Raw genomic sequence first — 27,707 nt, forward strand, 5'->3', positions numbered from 1 at the left:
ATTCCCGCTGCGCCTTGGTCCCATCTTTACGACGAGCATGACAGGTTTCCACTTCTCCTATAACAACACTCACGTGACATTCACTGACCTGAATGACCTCAAATAGAAATACTGCAGTTGAAGGAAATTTCTCCAAAGAAAATGGATGTCCTTTGCTGTATTCAAGGTAAGTCAGCTGTCAGTCAAGCAAGCTGTATTCAAACTGAGTAGATGCAACTTCGCCTAGGTGCACAAACTCTGCCTGAGTGAAAAGTCTCAGAACTTCAAATCAAATAACATTCTAATGAGAACAAAGTGTAATTAGCTGGCTCTGACTGCATGTGTGGGTAGGGCTGTTGCGGTTATGAAACTGTCAGCCGGTGATTATCAAGCAAATAACTGCCAGTCTCATGGTAATTTACCATTAATTAACAAACACATTTAGCATCTCCTGGCTTCCAAGCATAGCCTACAAGCCGCTGATGCAGACCTTTGGAGCATTTTAAAAAGTTTAATAAATCCATGCAATATAATCTACACCTTCACAATAAATCCATTATTTATTTTAGATAGGTCTGAAGAAACATGATATGAAGAAAATAGTATATTTCAGAAGAACAGAATAGCATACTCTGAGTTGTCCTTAAGTTAGGCCCTGATCTGGCTATGCCATATGGCTGTGGGCTACACATTTACTACATGTACTATTCTGTGTTGAGCAGTTAACAAAGAGACAGGTACTCTTATGCTTAATTTACAGTTATTTATGTAACTTTAGTTGTGATACAAATATTGGGCTATATGTTTAGATTTTTAATACATTCTAAGGCTGCATGATGGGGCACATAATGCAGCCTTGTTTTTTTTAAGTTGCATTAAAGGCATAAGCTCTGCTTTGTTATTTGCGCAGGCTGTACACACTTCATCAATCTCTCATTCACAATTTGACAAGCACTTGATAATGCCTTGAATTTCCCGGCTGCATCCCCTGTGTGGCTGTAATGCCCCCTAAAAAAAATCCATGGCTTTTGCGGCCAGTGGGCGTTGTGCCCTTGGGCTGAATATAATCATTATAATTCCCTTCTCCCAGCTGCATGCCGAAGCACCTCTCACTCATATTGCTCTCCGTCACGTGATCAGGTCTTTCTCACAGGCTACAAGGGAAGACAGACACATCGGGGATGCAACTGCGATCGACCTTATCCTATTCCAAGGCGCATATTGAAGATATTGGGAGAACTGTCAACATTTACTTTTCATCAGCCAACAAGATGAGTAGGCTTAACAAACAGCAAAAGCACTAGCTTATATCAATCTACTGTCCCCCATAGTACAAAAGTTGACCTATTCTGTGTAATAAATAAATATTCCAAACATAGTCTGGGACAGTTGTGGGATGCAATAGATCCCAAATTAATACAACCATTAGCATCAGAAAACTGTTTTAAGCAATGAGCCTGACGCAACAGATGAGAACATTTAACTTAAAATCTTGATAAACTATTAGGCTATTTCTTCACATTATAAGCAGAGCAATGAGTACACACAGTAGGCTACAAGCAGAAAAACACCATTCTCAAAAGTGACCACAATGTAATGCTTTTATTAGAAAAGTTTTAAAAAATTATTACCGGACTGTGCCACAACCGACCGTGGCTGGGAGTCCCATAGGATGGCACACAATTGTCCCAGCGTCGTCCGGAATAGGGAAGGTTTTGGCCGGGGGGGGGGGGCTTTTCTTGGCTCATCGCTCCCTAGCAACTCCTTGTGGTGGGCCGGGTGCCTGCAGGCTGACCCCGGTCGCTAGTTGAACGGTGTTTCCTCCGACATATTGGTGCAGCTGGCTTAGTTAGGCGGGTCATGTTTCGGAGGACGCATGATTCCACTTTTGCCTCTCCCGAGCCCATTGAGGAGTTGCAGCGATGAGATATTGAAATTTAGGAGAAATTGGGGTGTAAAAAAAATACCAAAAATAAATGTGGATTCTTATGGTGAAACTTATTTTCTCCAAACTTTAAACTCATGCGATGCGTATGTATGCCAGTTGGGCACTACACACGTTGTAAAGCGGATTAATGTGCTTAATTTTAAAAAGTTATTTAGCCACTTTAGTTGTGATACAAACCTTATCAAAACATATAGGCCGATGGGCTAGGCTACATGAGATGTGCGGCTATGATTTGAAAAAGTCGCAACAACAAAAAAACACTCAATGTTTCTTGCCTTATGCTGGACATCATTCACAGTGATAATATATAATTCACAAGCGATAGGCTAAAATTGTCACCCATCACACTATTCTTGATGTAATCTTGTCTTTTACATACAGTATAATAAATAATATACGTGTTAAATTTGTTTTTATTTAGAATGGACCATTATCATGCATCTGTCTCGAATCAGGGGCAGCATCTGTGCACTTAAATAGCGAATGGAGGGCTCTTTTCCCTTGGTTCATTTTCATGCCAACCAGGTAGGCTATACTCCTGTTTTAAAGATAAGCAATGTGCTTAATAATAGGAAAGTTGAGAAATAAATATAGTAGGCCTAGCCTATGGAAAGCTGATGGGATCCTCCTCTTTTTAAGAGGCCATCACTGTATTCTCATGCAATTGCATAGCCTATAGAAATGTTGCGCAACATGGGCTCTCATGAAATGTTTGATTCGATTACATTTGCATTGATGTCAGAGTGATTAGATGGACAATAGAGTGCTGAGTATCAGGCAGTTAGCAAGTTTGGTAAGCTACTAATGACCATCAACAGTCAGAGCTTGGAGAAGCCTAATTACCATGACTAAACGGTTATGTGGAATTTGACTGCCTTCATTTAAATTTTCTTTTTTTATTTCAGCTTTATTTAACCAGGTAGGCTAGTTGAGAACAAGTTCTCATTTGCAACTGCGACCTGGACAAGATAAAGCATAGCAATTCGACACATACAACAACAGAATTACACATGGAATAAACAAAACATACAGTTAATAATACAGTAGAAAAAAAGAAAACAAAAAGTCTATATACAGTGAGTGCAAATGAGGTAAGATAAGGGAGATAAGGCAATAAATAGGCCATGGTGGTGAAGTAATTGCAATATAGATGGGCTGTTTACATATGGGCTATGTACAGGTGCAGTGATCTGTGAGCTGCTCTGACAGCTGGTGCTTAAAGCTAGTGAGGGAGATATGAGTCTCCAGCTTCAGTGATTTTTGCAGTTCGTTCCAGTCATTGGCAGCAGAGAACTGGAAGGAAAGACAACCAAAGGAGGAATTGGCTTTGGGGGGTAACCAGTGAGATATACCTGCTGGAGCGCGTGCTACGGGTGGGTGCTGCTATGGTGACCAGTGAGTTGAGATAAGGCGGGGCTTTAGCTAGCAGAGACTTGTAGATAACCCGTAGCCAGTGGGTTTGGCGACGAGTATGAAGCGAGGGCCAACCAACGAGAGCGTACAGGTCGCAGTGGTGAGTAGTGTATGGGGCTTTGGTGACAAAACGGATGGCACTGTGATAGACTGCATCCAATCTGTTGTAGAGTGTTGGAGGCTATTTTATAGATGACATCACCGAAGTCGAGGATCGGTAGGATGGTCAGTTTTACGAGGGTATGTTTGGCAGCATGAGTGAAGGATGCTTTGTTGCGATATAGGAAGCCGATTCTAGATTTAATTTTAGATTGGAGATGCTTAATGTGAGTCTGGAAGGAGACTTTAGTCTAACCAGACACCTAGGTATTTGTAGTTGTCCACGTATTCTAAGTCAGAGCCATCCACAGTAGTGATGCTGGGCGGGTGCGGGCAGTGATCGATTGAATAGCATGCATTTAGTTTTACTTGCATTTAAGAGCAGTTGGAAGCCATGGAAGGAGAGTTGTATGGCATTGAAGCTCATCTGGATGTTAGTTAACACAGTGTCCAAAGAGGGGCCAGAGGTATACAGAATGGTGTCGTCTGCGTAGAGGTGGATCAGAGAATCACCAGCAGCAAGAGCGACATCATTGATGTATACAGAGAAGAGAGTCGGCCCTAGAATTGAACCCTGTGGCACCCCCAGAGACTGCCAGAGGTCCGGACAACAGGCCCTCCGATTTGACACACTGAACTCAATCAGAGAAGTAGTTGGTAAACCAGGCGAGGCAATCATTTGAGAAACCAAGGCTGTCGAGTCTGCCAATAAGAATGTGGTGATTGACAGAGTCGAAAGCCTTGGCCAGGTCGATGAATACGGCTGCACAGTAATGTCTCTTATCGATGGCGGTTATGATGTCGTTTAGGACCTTGAGCGTGGCTGAGGTGAACCCATGACCAGCTCTGAAACCAGATTGCATAGCGGAGAAGGTACGGTGGGATTCGAAACGGTCGGTAATCTGTTTGTTAACTGGGCTTTCGAAGACCTTAGAAAGACAGGGTAGGATAGATATAGGTCTGTAGAAGTTTGGGTTTAGAGTGTCACCCCCTTTGAAGAGGGGGATGACCACGGCAGCTTTCCAATCTTTGGTAATCTCAGACGATACGAAAGAGAGGTTGAAGAGGGTAGTAATAGGGGTTGCAGCAATTTCGGCAGATAATTTTAGAGAGGGTCCAGATTGTCTAGCCCAGCTGATTTGTAGGGGTCCAGATTTTGCGGCTCTTTCAGAACATCAGCTATAGGGATCTGGGTGAAGCAGAAATGGTGGGGGCTTTGGCGGGTTGCTGTGGAGGGTGCCGGGCAGTTGACCGGGGTAGGGGTAGCCAAGTGGAAAGCATGGCCAGCCGTAGAGAAATGCTTGTTGAAATTCTCAATTATAGTGGATTTATCAGTGGTAACAGTGTTCCCTAGCCTCAAAGCAGTGGGCAGCTGGGAAGAGGCGCTCTTATTCTCCATGGACTTTACAGTGTCCCAGAACTTTTTTGAGTTTGTACTACAGGATGCAAATTTCTGTTAGGAAAGCTAAGGCTAGCTTTTTCAAACTGTCTGTGTATATTTGTTCCTAACTGCCCTGAAAAGTTATATATCACGGGGGCTATTCGATGCTAATGCAGAACGCCACAGGATGTTTTTGTGCTGGTCAAGGGCAGACAGGTCTGCAGTGAACCAAGGACTATATCTATTCCTAGTTCTACCTTTTTTTTGAATGGGGCATGCTTATTTAAGATGGTGAGGAAGGTACTTTTAAAGAATAACCAGGAATCCTCTACTGAGGGGATGAGGTCAATGTCATTCCAGGATACCCCGGCCAGGTCGATTAGAAAGGCCTGCTCGCAGAAGTGTTTTAGGGAGCGTTTGACAGTGGTGAGGGGTGGTCGTTTGGTCGCAGACCCATTACGGATGCAGGCAATGAGGCAGTGATCGCTGAGATCTTGATATCTGAGATCTTCATGACTCGTGACCGAGTCACGATAACACAATAACAGCCCTATGTGTGGGTATGGATGTGGGTACGCAGACCCAGGAGTCACTGTGACCCACCATGAGGAGTTTGTGGCCCTCATCTTCGCTGAAGTTGACCATCCCTGGACAAGAACATACTGTTGAATTTGCAGAAAAAATGAGCTATTTCTACAGGTAGACCTATCTACACCATTAATGCGTGTGTATGTCGTACGTGTTCGATCGAAGAAAAACTATTTGCACCAAGCTGCATGAGATTCAGCAAGGAACTCCCTTGCCCCTCTCTGTATGGCAGATGCATCCATTTACCAACTTCACCAGGAAATAAATGTTGGCCCATCTTTCCCCCCTGTCCCTTTCCATTTCACAGTAAATTAGATTCTACACTTGAGAGCAGGGCCTTAGTGTGACATAATTTCTCTGAAAGAGTGCATCACAAAGAAGAATAGGGTCCTTAACCTGATTAGCTAATCTCCACCCACCGCTTCATTCATGGAACATAGGAATGGAATTAAATCAGCTTACTTTATGTTCTGTGAACAGTTTCAATTGACTGGGCAAAGTGAGTGGCTCAATTGAATGAGGATGGACAAATCTATTTCTTAATCTACTGCAGTATATAGCGTAAATCAGGCAAATCAGGGCTTGCTATAATCAATGAGGAGGTGAGTGGGCCTTGTAGGGATGGGGAGATGGAGGGAGAGTTGTTGATGGGGAGATTTGAGGGGCTGGTGATGTACGCGCTGCTGTTAGGCTCTTATTATAGAAATGGCCATGAGTGCATCACTAGCAGTAGTGTGTACATCCTCAATGCTCCTCACCCAATGTGAACAAACACACACCTGACTGACTCACTGGACAGTCTATTGGTGATGAATGTATATTTGAGAAAACAAAGGATTGATGTAAATGTATACTTCACACAAGCCACTCAAAACCAATTATGGACAGGAAGAGTGAAAACAGCAGTGTTTGCATTATCCAAATGAAACAAGTCCAGTATATAATTTTTTAAATGTACATGATTGAATGACTTAAATTGTATTGAGCTGGTGCCATTGGTGATAGAACGTTAGCCCCACCCTTCTGTGGGGAAAACAAGCCATGGTTACCCCATTAGCTCACAGCAAAAACTTGACCTTCTTCAAACGCAATTTTCTTGTCTTGTTTTAGTCAATTACAAAATGACATTTAAGAAAAGTACAAAATGTCTAAAAATAAATGTAACGTGGCCTGCTCCCAAGTGTTCTCACTATGTAGAAAAACGTAATATTGTAGGGCTTCCCTCATGTTCCTTTTCAGATCGGTGCTACACAAACAAACAAACGGACTACAATGAGTGTGCCCCCCCCCCCTGCCCTCAGAACAGACTCAAATCGTTGGGGTATGGACTCTACAAGATGTGGAAAACGTTCCACAGAGAGGCCAATGTTGACTCGAATGCTTCCCACAGTTATGTCAAGTTGGCTGGGTGTCCTTTGAGTGGTGGACAAGTCTTGATACACACGTTGCAGCTCTTGACACAACCCGGTGCATCTGGCACTTACTGCCATACCCCGTTCAAAGGCACTTCAATCTTTTGTCTTGCTCATTCACCCTCTGAATGGCACACACAACCAAGCCATGTCTCAAGGCTTAATTATCCTTCTTTAACCTGTCTCCTCCCCTTCATCTACACTGATTGGAGTGGATTTAACAAGTGACAATACGGGAACAAAACTTTCACCTGGTCAGTCTGTCATGGAAAGAGCAGGTGTCCTTAATGTTTTGTACACTCAGTGTACACATCTACAAGTAATGAGTGGAGTTACAAACGGACCATACTAAACAAATTACATTTCTTAGCTGTGACAAAATGTTTCCCACACACATATATACATGTAGCCTACTTCGATACCGGGTCTCCACAATTTCCCACTCTTCCACACCAAACAGACGGAAGAAACATGGCACTTCTTGCAGGCTCTATTTCCCAATGTCGCGAACCATAGGTCGGATTTTTGACCTGGTTACATGTACATTGAACAACATAGCAGCTTTTCGGCATGTTTAGTTATTTCTGTATAACAAAAGAAATCTTTGAAGAAGTTGGCTCTTTTACAACGGGGGTCAATGGGGAAGAATGTTTGTTTTCCCCAATTGTGGGCGTGGTCGAGGGGAATGCCTTCTTATTACATGAATACCAACTCGAAGCATTGTGAATTCAATTAAATTACATTCCTTTTATAAAAGGCTCTGGCAATGATTAGGCCTATTTCTGCTTTAGATTTAGACTATTATACAATGTAAGTATTTTTTAAAACTATGCCTTTCACATGTTTAACACTTATGTGGTTTAATTGTCATTTTGAAGATGTCCCAGGGAGGAGCTGAGACAATATAAGCGTTTTGGTAGGGGAGGCTTGGGAACCCGATTTACTGAGATTTATCACACAAAACCACTCCCTTTTCCGAGGACAAATAACTGCGAGAAACTGGTAATTTATAATATATTATTTATATGAACAGCATGATGTGAAAAGGACTTGTTAATTACATGTGGTCTAAATCTGCCTTTTCTATGGCCTCTGCATGATGAATCAAATCAAATTTTATTAGTCACATGGGCCGAATACAAGAGGTGTACCTTAGTGAAATGCTTGCTTACAAGCCCATATCCGTATTTTTTGAAACTGCACAGTTGGTTAAGAAGACATAAAAGTAACAAGTAATTAAAGATCAGCAGTAAAAAATATATATATATATATACACACACACATACAGGGAGGGTGCCAGTACAGAGTCAATGTGCGGGGGCACTGGTTTGTTGAGGTATTATGTACATGTAGGTAGAGTTAATTAAAGTGACTATGCATAGATGACAACAGAGTGGCAGTGGTGTGTGGGGGGGGGGCAATGCAAATAGTCTGGGTAGCCAATTGACTAGATGTTCAGGAGTCTTATGGCTTGGAGGTTGAAGCTGTTTAGAAGCCTCGGACCTAGACTTGGCACTCTGGTACCGCTTGCCGTGCGGTAGCAGAGAGAACAGGCTATGACTAAAGTAGCTGGAGTCTGACAATTTTTAGGGCCTTCCTCTGACACCACCTGGTATAGAGATCCTGAATGGCAGAAAGCTTGGCCCCAGTGATGTACTGGGCTGTTCGCACAACCCTCTGTAGTGCCCTGCGGTCGGAGGCCGAGCAGTTGCCATACTAGTGTCATGACGTTGGCCTGTGGGTGAGGTTTATGACCCCCCCCCCCATAAATACCTTTCTCCCTTCCCCTCTCTTACTGACCCTACTGAAGGACTGCTGTCCTGTTAAATATAGAGAGTCTGGGAACATCAAACAAATGGGGAAAGGAACCATATTTTGGTAATAAAACCAGTTGGAAATATGCTTGATAACGTAATGAGTATGGAGGTCAGTTCATTGTTATCTGGGACATTATGATTGATGACAGGACGACATAAACTGTACCTGAGAAAGTATACACCCTCTAGTTATCAGAGTCACATGGAATTGTTATGCAATTGAAATTATTGATATTGTTTGTTAGGAGATTAAATGTAATTTTAGCTTCCAAATGAGAGAATTGGGTTTTCATAAGGAAAGTGCCCTGCTCGATCAGTGGCCCAACCCTGTGAAGAGACAGGGGTTATAAACGATGAAACACCTCCTTCCCCCCTCTCCACTATATAAGCCTTTGACAAAAAGATAACCAGTAGTTCCAGTACGTGAGGTCTGCAGCCTCTACGTTAGAAGGACACACATGAGAACTAAGCCAACCTCGGCGTGAGCTTTGATGGCGAATGGTATGAACTTTGAGCTTATTCACTACAGAAGTGATACTTCCTAGCTGTTGAGTTAGCAGCGGCCGCTGTAGACGGGGGCTAGGAAAGGACGGACGACGGATCCAGTCTAACAGACGGACGAAGATACCACCACGTATCCAATTTACCACCAGAGACATTCTTCCAAGTACAGGAAGATCTGTTGGCCAACCCGGCCAGCATCTACGACCAATCTCCCGAAGCGCAGCTCAGAGTAAATATTTATTGCATTTTCCTTTTCCAAATGGGCGGTAATTTAGAATGCATAAGATAATGTATTTACGATAGCATAGCTGCTGTTTCTCTGTTCCTAAATCTTCCCGCTCTTTCATTCAAGCCCAACCCCCTTTCCTTTGTGCAACCAGGTTCCGTCCACCGGGACGTTTTCTGTATGACATCATTTGTATTCTGTGTATTTGTAATTCTGTGTGATTAGTTAGGTATTTAGTAAATAAATAATTAAACCCAATTTTGTATTGCTGATTCAACTTGTTAGCCAGGGTTCGTGAAGATAACCAAGAATTTACAACTTTCATTATGAGACTGAAAATAAGATAAGGGTTAATATTGACTGCTATCGATGTAAAATATTACTAAGTATTTTAAGAGTTTATTAGGAAGATAACAGCTCTATAAACGTTCTTCCGTGGTGCCCCGACTTTCTAGTTAATTACATTTACATGATTAGCTTAATCAGGTAATATTAATTACAGAGAAATCATTTTATAAGTTAGCATGTCATATCACTTAATCCGGCATAGCCAAAGACACGACACTAGGCAGTGATGCAACCAGTCAGGATGCTCTCGATTGTGCAGCTGTATAACCTTTTGAGGATCTGAGGACCCATGCCAAATCTTTTCAGTCTCCTGAGGGGGAATAGGTTTTGTCGTGCCCGCTTCACGACTGTCATGGTGTGCTTGGACCATGTTAGTTTGTTGGTGATGCGGACACCAAGGAGCTTGAAGCTCTCAACTAGAGGTTGACCGATTAATTGGGGCCGATTCAAGTTTTCATAACAATCGGTACCGATTTGGCCTTTTTTTTTTTTTTACACCTTTATTTAACTAGGCAAGTCAGTTAAGTACACATTCTTATTTTCAATGACGGCCTAGGAACGGTGGGTTACTGCCTTGTTCAGGGGCAGAACAACAGATTTACCTTGTCAGCTCGGGGATTCAATCTTGCAACCATACGGTTAACTAGTCCAATGCTCTAACCACCTGCTTTACATTGCACTCCACGAGGAGCCTGCCTGTTACGTGAATGCAGTCAGAAGCCAAGGTAAGTTGCTAGCTAGCATTAAACTTATCTTATAAAAAACAATCAATCATAATCACTAGTTAACTCCACATGGTTGATGATATTACTAGTTTATCTAGCCTGCATTGCATATAATCGATGCGGTGCGCATTCACGAAAGACTGTCGTTGCTCCAACATGTACCTAACCATAAACAACAATGCCTTTCTTAAAATCAATACACAGAAGTATATATTTTTAAATCTGCATATTTAGCTGAAAGAAATCCAGGTTAGCAGGCAATATTAACCAGGTGAAATTGTGTCACTTCTCTTGCGTTCATTGCACGCAGAGTCAGGGTATATGCAACAGTTTGGGCCGCCTGGCTCGTTGCGAACTAATTTGCCAGAATATTACGTAATTATGACATAACATTGAAGGTTGTGCAATGTAACAGGAATATTTAGAGACTTAGGGATGCTACCCGTTAGATAAAATACGGAACGGTTCGAGATGATAGTTTCCGGATTCGACCATATTAATGACCTAAGGCTCGTATTTCTGTGTGTTTATTATATTAGAATTAAGTCTATGATTTGATATTTGATAGAGCAGTCTGACTGAACGGTGGTAGGCACCAGCAGGCTCGTAAGCATTCATTCAAACAGCACTTTCGTGCATTTTGCCAGCAGCTCTTCGCAATGCTTTAAGCATTGTGCTGTTTATGACTTCAAGCCTATCAACTCCCGAGATTAGGCTGGTGTAACCGATGTGAAATGGCTAGCTAGTTAGCGGGGTGCGCGCTAATAACGTTTCAAACGTCACTCGCTCTGAGACTTGGAGTAGTTGTTCCCCTTGCTCTGCATGGGTAACGCTGCTTCGATGTTCTCATGTTCTGAGCAAGGAACTTTTACTTTCTTCTCCAACACTTTGTTTTTGCATTATTTAAACCAAATGGAACATGTTTCATTATTTATTTGAGGCTAAATTGAATAATATTATATTAAGTTAAAATAAGTGTTCATTCAGTATTGTTGTAATTATTACAAATGAATAAAATCGGCATCAGCTTTTTTTGGTCCTCCAATAATCGGTATCGGCATTGAAAAATCATAATCGGTCGACCTCTACTCTCAACCTGCCCCACTGCAGCCTGTCGATGAGAATGGGGGCGTACTCAGGATGGGGACAGAAAGTCAATCTCAGTATGGAGCGCAGTTCACAACGAATGTAGAACTATCATCTCATGATGCTAACTTATTTTCTTGTGACAGGTAGGCCTGCATTTGTGGGCTCCCGAGTGGCGCAGCAGTTTAAGGCACTGCATCTCAGTGCAAGAGGCGTCACTACAGACCCTGGTTCGATTCCAGGCTGTATCACAACTGGCTGTGATTGGTAGTCCCATAGGGTGGCGCTAGCCTTCTGCTATCAAGGCACAAGGCGAGACGCAGACACAGGAGGCAAATGGTTGGAGTCTTACAATGTTTATTAATCTAAAGGGGTAGGCAAGAAAATGGTTGTGGACAGGCAAAAAGGTCAAAACCACAGAGTCTAGGAGGTACAGAGTGGCAGACAGGCCGTGGTCAAGTCAGGCAGAATGGGCAGGCAGGCGGGTACAATGTCCAGAACCAGGGAAGGGTCAAAACCGGGAGGACTTGAATAAGGATACTGCAAAAAGCAGGAGAATGGGAAAAATGCTGGTTGACTTGAAAACATACAAGACGAACTGGCCAAGAGAAACAGGAAACACAGGGATTACTACACTGGGGAAAATAAGCGACACCTGGAGGGGGTGGAGACAATCACAAGGACAGGTAAAACAGATCAGGGTGTGTCAGTACCTCCCCTCCACCTAGGGACGCCACCTGGCGTCCTACCTGGGCGCATACCTGGCTGACCGGGGTGTTGGCGGTGGAAATAGGCGATAAGGGCCAGGTCCAAGATGTCTTTAGCAGAAACCCAGCACCTGTCCTCCGGGCCATAACCCTCCCAGTCAACCAGGTACTGGAAACCCCTGCCCTGTAGTCAAACCTTCAAGAGGCATCACACCGTACACGCTGGCTAACCACCAATAACCAAAGGAGAAGGGATGGGCCTGGAGACAGAAGACAAAGGACAGTGAGACACAGGCTTAATCCTAGACACATGGAAGGTAGGGTGAATACGGAGGGCACGGGGTAACACAAGATGGACAGCAGTGGAACTTAGGACTCTGGAGATGGGAAAAGGACCAATGAACCGGGGAAACAGCTTGCGGGACTCTACTCAAAGGGGCAGATCCCGAGTGGAAAGCCATACCCTCTGCCCAATGCGGTAGCGGGGAGCTTGCGGTCCAGTCAAATCACAGGACTGTGTTTTTGTAGCCAGGAAAATCCCAACACAACCGGAACATGGTGAGATGCAATGAGGAGGAACTGTATGGTTTCACTGTAGTTACCAGAAACCCGTAATTGAACGGGCACAGTACTATGGGGGACTTCCTCTATAGAGTGGCCGTCCAGTGCCCTAGCATCCATGGGCACAGAGAAAGGCTGAATGGGAATACCAAGCTCCGACGCTATCGTGGCATCCATAAGACATTCATCAGCCCCAGAGTCGATGAGCATTCGGAGAGACTAAGATTGGTCTCCCCACAGCACAAGAGCAAAAAGGGGTGTGCGGGAATTAGGGAACTCCCAGTCTGAATCACCATAGTACTGGTACCCACTAGAGATAAGGGTTTCCTAATAGGGCAGGTAGCTATAAAATGTCCTGCCCTGCCACAGTACAGACAACAATTATTATTCATCCTCCGTGAGCACTCCCAAACTGCTAGCCTAGTTCTTCCCAACTGCATAGGCACAGGAGTATCCAACTCACCCGTCGTAGATTCACGAGAGAGCTCGGGTGACTCCTCTTGGAAGAGCTGCCTTCAGAAACTTCCGGATTCCATTGGAGGTTAATGCGCGAGTGTGCCCGAAACCAGACCTTCTCTCACTCTTGCTTTCCCTTAGGCGTCCATCAATTTTAATGGTTAAGGCGATAAGAGAGTCGAGGTCTACTGGCAGTTCCCGAGCAGCTAGCTCATCCTTTACCTGCTCAGATAATCCGTGCAGAAAAGTAGCGAAAAGAGACTGCGCCAGAAAGTTGGCGCAGACCATCCCCGCAGCGAGGCCCCGGTGTTCACACCGGGGGACCGGGTCTGGCTCGCGACCCCAATTCTGCGTGTTCGGCGGTCGACGTCACCGGCCTTCTAGCCATCACTGATCCATTTTTCATTTTCCATTGGTTTTGTCTTGTCTTTCTTCACATCTGATTCCGATTACATGTTGTGTATTTAACCCTCTGTTTCCCCTCATGTCCTTGTCGGAGATTGTTTATTGTAAGTGTATGTGTACGTCTGTACTGGTGTGTGTCGGGTTATGTTACCCATTTACTTTTTTATTATTATGTTTGCCGGTGGGTTTTTGTAATAAACTGGGCCGTTGGAAACAGTTATTTCTCTCCTGCGTCTGACTTCTCTGCCGCCAGTTAAACACCCATACAATGGTTTGAATTATGTGCATAATTCCAGTCCATATAATTCAGTACAGTAATACAGTTCACACTCAAAAGGATTAGCCTACAGGAACTAGCTTCATTTTACCAAAGAGAACATATAGCCATCTACATCTATGGGCTTTAATGTTTTTCTGTTGTGTGTAATGTGCGGTAGCCTATATAATTTATATATTGGACAATGGCACAATCATTTGGGCTTGGGCTAATTAAATGTTGTTAATGTAGGGCTCATTAAATGTATTTAATACATCATCGGGTTCAGGTAGCATATTTACATTTTCATAATGATTAAAGCTCTAATCAAATCCAGACATATTTATATGCTTCATAATGCTTTTGAATGACACTTCCGGTTTTGGCTGGGGTTACCGGGAGAGAATGTCTTTATTCTAGGCATGGTACATTTGTAAAATACCGGGAAAATATTCAACCCTAGTCTTAAAGGAATAGACAGATTTGCCTGTTCCTATTCATTTTCTCTTTTTTCATGGAAGTATTATTGAGAAGTTTGTAAATATATATACTTGAGGAGATTTGCAAATATCTCAATTGAATGTCTGGATCATCATCGTCATCTGTAAATAAAAGCACAACTTGCACCTGATCCTACCTGCCTTCTGCAACATTTCAGCCCTTACCATTGCTACAACACAGAGTTTATAAACCCAGAGGCGCAACACCACGAGACTTTCGGAAACGCTTGTGAAACAGCCCAAACAGACCAGGCCGGGAACTGGGGTTTGAGAAGTCAATATGAAAACGGCTCATTTTTTTTCCTTACAGTTAATTTTCTCTAAATCTAAAGGCAAAACCTAGACTCGAGCCAATGTGTTAAGTAGTTGAACATGATATTACTCCAACCTCGTGAACGTGACAAACTGACATATTTTCATGAACGTCAAAAACAACTTTATATCGAAGCAGTGCCTTTGATTTGACGGCCTGCACATGCGCAGTTCGGCCCGAGACAGACCCGATGAGGTGTTTCTACGCATGAGTTCAGCTAGCCAACGTTTCCATGACTTCGCCTACAAGTGTGATCGGGTATTTATATTGGAGAAACAGTAGAAGCCTCTCTTCATACTGTAGCCTACTGTCTTTGGCTACAAGGTCCCTGTTCAATAGGAAGAATTTCTATATTCCCCTAGTAGACTTTGTCTTTCTGTTTAGGCCTATACTTCCATTAACTAGGATTCTCCCATGAACAGGTGCCGACTCTGTTCATTTATGGTGCTGAATCTCCGTGTGCCCTGCAGTTTATGACTGCCTACAAATCTGTTTCTTACACTGTATTTTTCCAGGATACCCCCCTCTTGCTGTGATACTTTTAAATGTGAACATCTCAGGGATCTGAAGAGGAACGCAATCATCCATTAATAAGCCTACAGTTTTTTTTTATGTGGCTGTAGATTCCTTACCCGATACATTGTGATAATGTGGCGCTGCATAAAACCTATTGACAAAAGGATCAAGTTATCATATGCCAATTTGATGAGTCATTTGTCAAACAGCACATAAAGGCATCAGGGCCTACTGTGATTAGGCCTATATTTATAATATTTTTACCAATAAAACTGAATACTATAAAAGTTTAAAGAAATCTATCCCGTAATGTAGTGAACATTATACCATAGTCCAGTCCGTGTATTGGTACTGTGGGATTCCAGTTCCATGTTTTACAGTAGCAATTAGTAAAATCAGTCACACTACGAAATGCTACCAAAAAAACCCACAATTAATTTATAATACTTTGAATATATAGTTCCACAGACATTGTTGCATTTTTTTCTGGTTTGTGCGAAATCGATAAGAATATAAAACCAGTCTGCACACCACCCAGGTGAATTGGTTTAGTCTTGACTCTTGGTTGACAGTGTTGGGGGATGGGTAATGTATTGATGCTTGAGTGCCAAATCAAAACAAATTTGTTTCTATTTGTCTTAGTTACTTCTTTTTTATATTTGAGTCTTATTTTTGTATATATTTTTTATATTTATATAGTTTTAAATGTTATGATTATTTATTTGTGTTCCAAATGTCTGAATAAAATTAGTTAGTGCAGAATGGTGCATTTCTTTTGGGGGGGTGGTACGCCCAGGGAGCCATACAAGCTAGAAGTGTGTGTGTGTGTGTGTGAGCGGGAGTCCTGTGTGACACTACTCGGATCTGCACACGGAGGACTAGTTGGTTTGGACACTTGAGTTACAGGCGCTCAGAACACCATGACGTGCACAAGGAGTCAGGTGCAAACGGCGAGTGCGCTCTGTTGCATGGTCTTCACAACTCCAGTCGGTCAGATATCTCTCTCAGAAGGAGGATAATAACAAAAGAAAGCTAATAATAGCGGCCAAACACAATGACGACGTATTGACTCCTATATTGGACTTAGAGAGGGATAAAGCATGATGGTTGTATAAGGAAACGGGTGCCTTTTGGCGCTGTATAAATCGCAGAGGGTGCCTTTTTTCAGTACTTTACAAACACCTGTCAACAATTGGAAGATGAAGTTTGGGAAGAGCATCTGTATCCTTAATGTGGGTGGCACAAAATATGCGTTCCCTAACGATGTGATAAAGGATTTCCCTCTGAGCAGAGTGAGCCGTTTGCACAAATGCGCATCGGAGAAAGAAGTACTGGAAGTGTGCGACGACTATGATCGGGAACGGAACGAGTTTTTCTTTGACAGGCACTCGGAGGCTTTTGGTTTCATCATGCTGTACGTGAAGTACGGAAAGCTACGGTTCGTCCCGCAGATGTGCGAGCTATCATTCTATAAAGAGATGATTTACTGGGGGCTGGAGAGCTCACACTTGGAGTTTTGCTGCCAGCGGAGACTGGACAATAAGATGTCCGACTCGTACATTAATTTCTCCGATGAGGAAGTCAAACTCGAGGAAGAGTTGAAGGGCGAGAATTTGGTGACTCGCGTGGTCACGGAGAGAGAGGAGTCCAAGTGGCTGGAGAGAATGAGAAGTACTTTTGAGGAGCCGACTTCATCAGTCGCAGCACAAATCTTGGCCTCAGTGTCCGTCATATTTGTTTTAGTGTCCATGGTGATGCTTTGTGTGAGTACTTTGCCAGATTGGAAAACCGCTGAGAACAACAGCGTGGAGGAACACGGGTACAATCCAGACTCTTTAGAGCATCCATCCGGGTATCTATGTCCTATCTTTTATTATATATTTCCAGATTTATACGTTATTTGATTGCCTGCGATGTTGATACATTACATAGGATCAATGCTCTACTTCTCAATGGACTTGTAACTTGTAAGGACCACAAGACTGCACAACGTTTTATTTCAGCTGCTGTGACATAGGCCTACCAACACTAATTTAGAATGTACATTGTTGTATTCTGCATATAATACAGTGGAGACTGCTGGGAGGAGCTATAGGAGGACGGGCTCATTGTAACGGCTGGAATGGAACCAAGTTAAGGGTTAAGTGTAACGCGGGTCGTATAAAGGGGACCAAGGCGCAGCGTGTAGAGTGCTCATACTTTTTCTTTAATGAAACACTTAACCAAAAACAATAAAATGACAGCCAACAGTTCCATCAGGTACACTTGACAAAACGGAAAACAACAACACATGAAAAACAGGCTGCCTAAGTATGGCTTCCAATCAGAGACAACGATAGACAGCTGCCTCTGATTGGAAACCATACCTGGCCAAAACATAGAAAACGAAAACATAGAATGCCCACCCACCTATCACACCCTGACCTAACTAAACAAGAAAAACACAGCTCTCCTAGGTCAGAGCGTGACATTAAGTTAAGGCACTCATTCCGAATGGTTAAGGTGAGGGTTAAGGTTTGGAAATGGAGTTAAAACATTACATTAAGTTTAAGCATTACAATACGTTTAAGCACATTAAACATTAAACCTTAAAGATGCACTATTCAGAAATCGCTCCGCCATTTCCTGGTTGCTAAAATTTGAATAGTAGCCTGTGACAAAACAAGCAATTATAGTGTGTAGAGAATCATTGTACCATCTAAACCGCTGTGAAATATATTTTCCATTACCAAAAATATTGTATTTTCAGCTGTTTTGAAGCTGGTGTGCAAAAACGAAAATTAAGGATGGGAGGCATAGAAATAGAACAGATCTGATCTCCCAAAAAGTTACATATTGCAGCTTTAAGTTTAGCACTCATTCTGAATGGTTAAGGTTTGGAATGGGGTTAAAACATTCCGTTTAGGCACTCATTCCAAATGGTTAAGGTAAGGGTTAAGGTTTTGGATAGGATTAAAACCAAACATTTCAAACCTGTGTCCATGATTGGGATCGAACACGCAACCTTCTGATCCAGAGTCATGGGATTACACCCATCCACAATGCCATAACACACTGTTGCCCCTATGGCTAGTTTTGAAGGCATTTCCCAATGTCCTCAGGACATGGATAGATGTCCAATTTCAACATCAATCTGGAACAAAAAAAGGTGTGTAAACTGTTATTGCCTGTCTTGGTGAAAACAAGTAGCGCTCTCTATAGGCCTACTTTCAATGCGATTTCCTGCAAACGGTGGGTTTTCCCTCAACTACACCACTGGGCCTACTATTTAGTAGACCCCGACAGTGCCATTTCTAAGCAACATAAATGGCCGCTATGGCGGCCCCAACCAAATGTTAGGAAAAAAAGTATATGTGTATATATTATATACTATTATTATTATTTTTAGAAGCCAGTCAGGGTCTCAACTTACTGTTGGTTAGGATAGTAGAATCCTGTACAATTTCAAAATTTGGTAGTGCATCAACAGCTTTCCTCTTGGTATGTAATTCACTGACAGTCACTCAATTAGCCCATGTCAGCTTAAATTTTATAGATTGCTAGGTAAATTGGTCTAGCCAGCTATCTAACCAAATCTCGCTTAGGGCCCCCGAAATGCTGGAAACGGCCCTGGTCCCCGACCACATGGTCTCCTGGCAACAGATTATAAGAACCCCTGTGGGGAAGGGGGCAGAGGAGGAGCTGAATGTTTATTAAAGTTAAATGTCAAGGGAGCTTCTGGTCTGATCCTACCAAGTGAACAACACATTTCATGTGCCAAAGTCTCCATTTTGTATGTTGGCCAATTGTCATTACAATATGACATATTATACTATACGGACACTTAAAGGTGTCCAATCTAAATGTTCATTGCCAGAAGCATCACTGTCCCTTGCACTATTGTCGTTTTTGTCATGCATTTTATCTTTCAGCACTATGTCGTCATAGTCTTTAATACAAGAGAGGCTGAAGAACTTAACAAGTTGGAGCGTTGCCTCTCTTGTTACAGACAACACATGTTTACAGTGATACATTTAGATTAAGGCAGTAAATGTAAATGAGTTGTGACTGTCTCGGCTTCCTTTTGGGATGAGCGCGTATGTATCGGTAACTGTCCAAATTGCTGATTTTAGTGGCATCCGACAGTACCTCTCCAAGGTAATGATTTTATTGGTATCTGACAGTAGCTCTCCAAGTACTAATTTTAGTGGCATCTGACAGTACCTCTCCAAGGCACTGATTTTGGTGGTAGCCTACTAATACTCAGGACCTGTCTACAGTGCTGATTTTTAGTGGTAGCCTGCAGTACCTGTCCAATGTGCTGATTTCAGGTAGAGTACACCTACCTTTATCATAGACTGTCAAGGAGACAGGTACAAATAATGATGTATTGCTGTTTCTTGGTGTAATACACTGTCAGTTTCATGTCTACTTTTTTAAAGACTCATGTTTACTTTTGATGTTTTGAAGGAGATCAGAACATGAATCAATCAAATTTAGCCATGTATCAATACATATAACTGTGTGTCAGCCAATACTTCTGTCCATTTGTCTAGAGAGCTGTTTGTCATCCCTTTCTTGTCTGCTCTCACTCTGCTCTTTAACCTGTGTGTCTGTCTTGTATCCATGACTGCCACGCGGACCGCTCTCAAGGTATTGGTACCTAAAAGGCACCCAACACTGTGTGTGTGTGTGTGTAGTTGTAGGCAATGCAGGTAGGTATTGTTCTAAGCCAGTGATGGGAGGTTATGGTTGTACCTGATTTGTTTCCCTTTTAAATGGGCAAATGTTTTTAAGTGAGCATGATGTCACAAATTCCAGTTGTTCCAAGGTAATACAGTAAAGGGTACTCACATTCTACTCAAGCAACTTAGGATGCACTAAATTAAAATTCATTTTTTGGGGGGAGGGTTTGTATCATTTGATTCACACAACATGCCTACCACTTTGAAGATGCAAAATATTTTTTATTGTGAAACAAACAAGAAATAAGACAAAAAAACTGAACTTGAGCGTGCATAACTATTCACCCCCCCAAAGTCAATACTTTGTAGAGACACATTTTGCAGCAATTACAGCTGCAATTCTCTTGGGGTATGTCTCTATAAGCTTGGCACATCTAGCCACTAGGATTTTTGCCCATTCTTCAAGGCAAAACTGCTTCAGCTCCTTCAAGTTGGATGGGTTCCGCTGGTGTACAGCAATCTTTAAGTCATACCACAGATTCTGAATTGGATTGAGGTCTGGGCTTTGTCTATGCCATTCCAAGACATTTAAATGTTTCCCCTTAAACCACTCGAGTGTTGCTTTAGCAGTCTGCTTAGGGTCATTGTCCTGCTGGAAGGTGAACCTCCATCCCAGTCTCAAATCTTTGGAAGACTGAAACAGGTTTTCCTCAAGAATTTCCCTGTTTTTAGCTCCATTCATCATTCCTTCAATTTTGACCAGTTTCCTAGTCCCTGCCAATGAAATACATCCCCACAGCATGATGCTGCCACCACCATGCTTCACTGTGGGGATGGTGTTCTCGGGGTGATGAGAGGTGTTGGGTTTGCACCAGACATAGCGTTTTCTTTGATGGCCAAAAAGCTCAATTTTAGTCTCATCTGAACAGAGTACTTTCTTCCATATTTTTGGGGAGTCTCCCACATGCCTTTTGGCGAACACCAAACGTGTTTGCTTATTTTTCTTTAAGCAATGGCTTTTCTCTGGTCACTCTTCCGTAAAGCCCAGCTCTGTGGAGTGTATGGCTTAAAGAGGTCCTATGGATAGATACTCCAATCTCCGCTGTGGAGCTTTGCAGATCCTTCAGGGTTATCTTTGGTATCTTTGTTGCCTCTCTGATTAATGCCCTCCTTGCCTGGTCTGTGAGTTTTGGTGGGTGGCCCTCTCTTGGCAGGTTTGTTGTGGTGCCATATTCTTTCCATTTTTTAATAATGGATTTAATGGTGCTCTGTGGGATGTTCAAAGTTTCTGATATTTTTTTTAACCCAACCCTGATCTGTACTTCTCCACAACGTTGTCCCTGACCTGTTTGGAGAGCTCCTTGGTCTTCCTGGTGCCGCTTGCTTGGTGGTGCCCCTTGCTTAGTGGTGTTGCAGACTCTGGGGCCTTTCAGAACAGGTGTAAAAATACTGAGATCATGTGACAGATCATGTGACACTTAAATAAATTCCACCTGTGTGCAATCTAACTTAATTATGTGACTTCTAAAGGTAATTGGTTGCACCAGATCTTATTTAGGGGCTTCATAGCAAAGGGGGTGAATACATATGCACGCACTACTTTTTTTTTTTTTTAAACAAGTAATTTTTTTCACTTCACTGATTTGGACTATTTTGTGTATGTCCATTACATGAATTCCAAATAAAAATCCCTTTAAATTACAGGTTGTAATGCAACAAAATAGGAAAAACACCAAGGGGAATGAATACTTTTGCAAGGCACTGTATATCAGCATTTGACAACAGCATATTTTGATGGACTAAACTGTAACTGGCTTGTGACTAGCTGACTGCAATCCCTCATTACAGCCCTACCTCTACTCTGGTCATTTGTGGCAGTCTGTCCTCACGCGCTCTACACCTAATAGGCATAGTCAGGGCTCAGTCTCAACCAGGTCTAACTTGCCTTTAATTCATGGTATAATTAAGGTGGAAAAGAAGCCTCTAAAATCCCTTATCAGTATACCTCTACCATATTCTTGCCTGGAGTATTCTGTACACACTGAGCTGCAATACATTTGTCTATAATGTCCAGGCCCAGGAGTGGTCTCAGAATCAAATGAAAGTCAAAAATGTGCATGCTACTTTGATTTGACATTTGCTGCAGTTATATGTTTTCAAATGAGTTTACTTGAGAACATTGTAAATTATCATGTGATTACGTCAGTCTGAGGGTTGTTTCTCACTATGTAGCTTAGGCAAAGTATGGCGCCAAATATAATGCTGTAAATTACAACCTCACTTAAAAACGCAGAATATCTTCTGCAGGTTCTGGCATAAAGAAATTCAGGTGGTCAGGTTGGTAAATTACAACAGGATTACGATGTCAAAATGACCAGGATTACGATGTGAAAATGTTAGAATATCAAGAAACATTTTGATGCAATAAATTGAAAGAGCGTCCATAAGTCATATCCCACTGGGCAGTTCAACGTCTAGTTTTGATTTACATTTGGTTGAGTTGTCAACAATTGTCAATTCAATGTGAAATCAACAAAAAAATGGCACCATGTCATTGGACTTAGGTTAAAAGTTGGGTGAAAAAAAAGATGAAATTACCTTTTGTTGATTACTTTTTTCAACTCCAATCAGTTTTCCACGTTGATTCAACGTCATCACATGATTGTTTTTGGTTGAAATGACATGGAAACAATGTTGATTCAACCAGAAAAAAAGGGTTAATAAAGGCTTTCCCTGTAGACCAGTGTTTCCCAACTCCAGTCCTTGAGTACCCCCAACAGCACACATTTTTGTTAAAGCCCCAGACAAGCATACCTGATTCAACTTGTCAACTAATCATCAAGCCCTCAATGAGTTGAATCAGGTGAGTTTGTCTGGGGCTACAACAAAAATGTGTGCTGTTGGGGGTATCCAAGGACAGGAGTTGGGAAACTGCTGTAGGCTAACCCTTTTTTTGTTTCAAAACACTTTCACCCAACGAATAGGCCCTAACCCTCAAGAAACCATTTAAGAACCCTTCGGTGAAAAGGTTCTACCAGAAACCAAAATGGATTCTACGTAGCAACTTTTTTTTTGTAAGAGTGTAATGTCTGTAGTCCATTGCTTGTAGATATACAGTAGTGTGTAGACCTATAGTGGAATTTCCAGCTCTCATGCTCGCGGTAACTCTGCCTGGTTCTCCCTCCCACAGGATCATCGAGGCTGTGTGTATCGGCTGGTTCACCGCTGAGTGCATTGTGCGCTTCATCGTGTCGCGGGACAAGTGTGAGTTTGTCAAACGACCCCTCAACATCATCGACCTACTGGCCATCACGCCCTACTACATCTCCATCTCCATGACGATGCTGACAGGGGAGAACTCCCAGCTTCAGCGGGCGGGCGTCACCCTGCGCGTTCTGCGCATGATGCGCATTTTCTGGGTGATCAAGCTGGCCCGTCACTTCCTGGGCCTGCAGACTCTGGGGCTAACGCTGAGTCGCTGCTACCGGGAAATGGTGATGCTGCTGCTGTTTATCTGCGTGCCTATGGCCATTTTCAGTGCTCTAGCCCAGCTGCTGGAGCATGGCCTGGACCTGGAGTCGCCGAACGAGGACTACGCCAGCATTCCCGCCGCCTGTTGGTGGGTTATTATCTCCATGACCACTGTGGGCTATGGAGACATGTACCCCATCACCGTGCCTGGGCGAGTGCTGGGTGGCCTGTGCGTGGTGAGCGGCATCGTGCTCCTGGCACTGCCCATCACCTTTATCTACCACAGCTTCGTGCAGTGCTACCATGAGCTCAAGTTCCGCTCGGCCCGCTGCACGCGGAGCCTGTCCGCAGAGTTTCTCGACTGAGGGACCCCTGATGTCGCTACACCCCCTGACAACTCTTCAGAGACCTCCATCCACCCTGGAAGTGTGCATCGATCGGAAACATGGCCTCTATCATTGGTCTCACACTTTATTTAACGTATTTTGTTGATTTATCCCTCGTCTTGGAACATCAGTAGGAGAGGTTATGTGTTTTGAGGTTTGCATATAGCACAGCCTTCTTCTTCAACAGTCAATTCCAAATAGGAAGTAACGGAACCCGATGGGGACAAGGACAGTTTCCACAGCTGCCATGGTGACAGTGGTGTTCGGGGCAGATGTCCCTGACAGGATGTCATCGTTGGAGGGCAACTGGATTGTGTCAGACCAGACAGAGGCCTTCATATTACTGTGGATTATACAGAATTTAGCCAGTCTCGCAGTAAAACCTTCTTCTTGCATGGCGACATGCCACAAAAGGGATTTGAGTTTTAATGCAATTTTCAATCCCACACTTCTGGCAATGTCACAGTGTGAGGATGGAAGGTAACGTTTCTCTTCTCTTTCATAGATCATTTATTTCTAGTGTTCCTTTGGCCAGTCAGTGAACAACAATGCATTACCAAGAACCAAAGCGTATGAGTACAGTGAACACTGTTCCCTTTAATCTTTCACTTCAACGCTCACACTTCCCCTTTTATTTTGCGTAGACAAACCTGACAAATATAAAAACACAACACTTTGTGAATTTGAATGAGCCCATTTACAACTCAAACAAGGTCACATTCTAAACCTATTAACCATTCCGCCTGAAAACCAAACCAATGCAAAGTGGTTTTGAAAGGTATTTTTTCGCAGAAACCAAGAGAGGGGGTGGAAAGGGTTGAACAAGAGAGTACAGTACCGTATGGGTCTGTCAGCTCAGCTGTGTAGGCGGGTCTTTAATGTGGAACACGGAGCCACAGAGCGAGAGTGTGTCATGGAGAAACTGGTGGTTCGGCTGACACCACACAGTGCAGTGAGGAAAGGGCATGTCTGCCTCAGCCTCGTGAGCGCTGCGAGTCTTCTGACTGGAGGAGTGGAACCATTTGTGGCTGGTGTCAACCTTGGTAGCCTCTTCCTGTCACTACAAAGGCACTCGGCACAACCACCACAGCCTTGGTAGGCACTCCTCTCAATGTTGTTGTCTGGCCCACCCGCTTCTCCTCGACACTCTGTCGACGCCATGTTTGGGTGGCTTGTGTGACGCATTCGGCCTCCTTTCCTGCCAGAGTGAATTTGGGCGATTCTGAAAAGCTTTAATCATGCCTTCACTAATTTATTTCGTGGGGAATTGGGAATGGGATCATCGTGTGTTCTCTTCATATCAGCCGGCTTCAGGCTACACTACCTGTTATCACTGACAAGCACCATCTCTTTTTTTTTCTCAGATTGTGCATAGATGTGTTTGCTCTAGGACTGGGTTTTCGTGTTCGCTACCAGAATCTGTAAATGTGATATTGTAAAGGTTTTGCTCTCTGAAAAACCCCAATCTGTTCTTGACCTCATTTTATCTGAATTCTATTTTCAACCAAAGCAGTTTTATATCTTCCAGTAGCACCTTTTATAGTGGGAGCAGAAAATTAAAGTTCATCATCAAGTTAATAATTAATGTACATGAGCGTTATTGTCCTCTATTTGATGTGATAGATATTGACTGCCGGGACTCAGTCTAATTGTACTAGTGATGCTGGTTCTTTTGACACAGATTTAGTTCCTTTGCTTTGTCCTCAGTGTTATAGTTTCCACTAGCTGCAGACAGCCCCATCTGCTCTCTCTGATCTACCCCCACTTTCACTTGGCTCTTTTCCAAACCCAGTAGTCACAATGTTTTAACTGTGTGGAATGTTGATAGGATAAGATTGATTTAAAACCGTTATTTCAGAACTTTGGGCATCAGGGACTCGAAGAAGAGAAGGCTTGACTAGACTTAATCGACTTTGAAAATGTTAGATTTGCATTATATTAGTATGCAGGATGGTGTTGTTCAGAGGTATTGGAAGAATTGTATTGCAAGAGCCTGTCATCTAAGCATTCCTTCCTATTCTCACTACAACTTCCCTGGAGGAAAACCAATTTCATTACAACTTCAACAACTTCCAACAGGGGGAGTTTGCAATTCCAACTGCCCTAATATCTCTATGCCGACGATGAACTCAAACCAACAGGTGCAATATCCTGAGAGTAAACAACTTTAGTATTCACGAGCAAACAATGCGTTTTGAACGTGAAGGGAACTGGCAGCAACATGTAGCCTATCTCTATAAGAACCTCCTTACCAATGGAAATAATTTCCTGTCACTTTACTCTTGTCATCCTTCACACGACAAACATGGGCATATTATCTCTGCTCTCATTTCTAAACTCATAGAAAGTCACATTGCTCCACAGCAATTAGGACTTGTATATCTGACCAGCCTACTTTTCCATGACATAAATCCACATCAATCAGATCTCCCTGGATTCTACTCCAATTTAGTGAAAATTTCCACAACATTCATCAGGGATTCTAACTACTACAGGGGTAACTGAGACTCTTAACACCATTAAAAATCCAAGCCACACATGGACCACAAGCTACACTTTCTCTAACCATATTCTGTCCCTCTTCTTCTTCGTCTATCTTTCTGTCTGCCTGACTTTCTTTTTCTCTCTCTCTCACAGACACACACACACACACACACACACAAAGGTGAGCGTTTTGTGAGTGGTTTTTCTCTGGGAGAGCTCCATTTTAATAACATGGGTAAACAAGAGAGTGGATTTCACTTGTATTTTGCCAATCCAAACTGCACATGCGTATAATGAAAAGTCAGAAAGGTCATCATAAATGACATTATGAATAAATCAATTGACACACAAAAAGGGGATTACAAATCAGGCAATAAAAACTAATTTTGAGAGGATTAAACATTGTTCACTGGTTATAAAATCATTGCGTGACCTAGTTAATGTCTGTCTGACTGACACCCTGTCACTTCTGACATCGCTCTTCTCAATGAAATACTAAAATACTCCACGCCCCACTCAGTGCCATATTGATATTTGTACCGGGACAATATTATGTGAGTATCTCTGTTGTCATCAGAATATGTATTTTTGACAAAGGACTGAAACTGAAAATGAACTGTTCTGGAAAAGCTACTGTTGTGTTGAGAATCAGGTATAAGGAAATTGGATGTTGGTTGGAACAAATGTTGTATTTCTAAAATCAGTTTGAGAATAAGTGCAGAATGTTTTCACTGCTCTTAAACCCTTTAGGACAGATTTCCTTGCTCACAGTGGATGTAGTTGGGGCAAAAGTGGGCCCACATGTATTACAATGGAAATAATTCAAGAGAAGAATACCTAATTATTATTTGAAAAGTTTGTACATTTTCTACAAGACTTAAAATATGACTTATACTCACATAAATAGAGAGGACCTGCTACTTCTGGATACTGTACTTTGTCACACCCGAACACCTTATGTGGGCATCTCTAGCTTATTGCTGCTTCAATAGAATGTACAAGTGCAACAGTGCATATATCTCTTGAAGAAATGGTTGTTTCTGCAAGCCATATAGTTTTTTTTCCCTTATTTTTTATGGAACCAGCTATTTTGTATAGAGCTTATGTTGTTTACAGATAGAATGGTTGTATATAAATAAAGAAAATCTAAGTCTAATCTGCATGTCTGTCTGAGTACATTTAGGGCTTATATGACTGTACACATGTATTTATTTAACCAGGAAAAGTCCATTGAGAATCAAGGGATACCTGGCCAAGAAGGCAGCAGCAATCAATACAACATTACAACAAAAAATAATGCGTACGATACAATCAGCACAACAACACAATCCAGTCTACAGAAACACACAGTCTTGCATTGAGGAGCACTAATAAATCTAGGTAAAGCAATAGATTGTTTCCTGTTCCATGCCTCTGGTGCACATAGAAGGCAGTCTTGCCTTATTTCGTAAAAGCCCTGGGG

General features: G+C 42.6%; 1 protein-coding gene across 2 annotated transcripts; it reads left to right on the forward strand.

Annotated features, from left to right (window-relative positions):
- Nucleotides 1-27,401, forward strand: LOC115193922 (potassium voltage-gated channel subfamily G member 3). Of its 2 annotated transcripts, none has more exons than XM_029753073.1 (2): nucleotides 1-166; nucleotides 23,095-27,401. In XM_029753073.1, the coding sequence occupies exons 1-2, from the start codon at nucleotides 93-95 to the stop codon at nucleotides 23,738-23,740; spliced, it is 720 nt and encodes a 239-aa protein (XP_029608933.1). In that variant the 5' UTR covers nucleotides 1-92; the 3' UTR covers nucleotides 23,741-27,401. The 2 variants fall into 2 exon arrangements, with proteins under 2 accessions (XP_029608933.1, XP_029608932.1); XM_029753072.1 differs by lacking the exon at nucleotides 1-166 and adding an exon at nucleotides 16,104-17,092.
- The last annotated feature ends 306 nt before the right edge of the window (nucleotides 27,402-27,707 follow it).

The sequence above is a fragment of the Salmo trutta genome, chromosome 5, assembly GCF_901001165.1.
Source record: "Salmo trutta chromosome 5, fSalTru1.1, whole genome shotgun sequence".
Taxonomy (NCBI): domain Eukaryota; kingdom Metazoa; phylum Chordata; class Actinopteri; order Salmoniformes; family Salmonidae; genus Salmo; species Salmo trutta.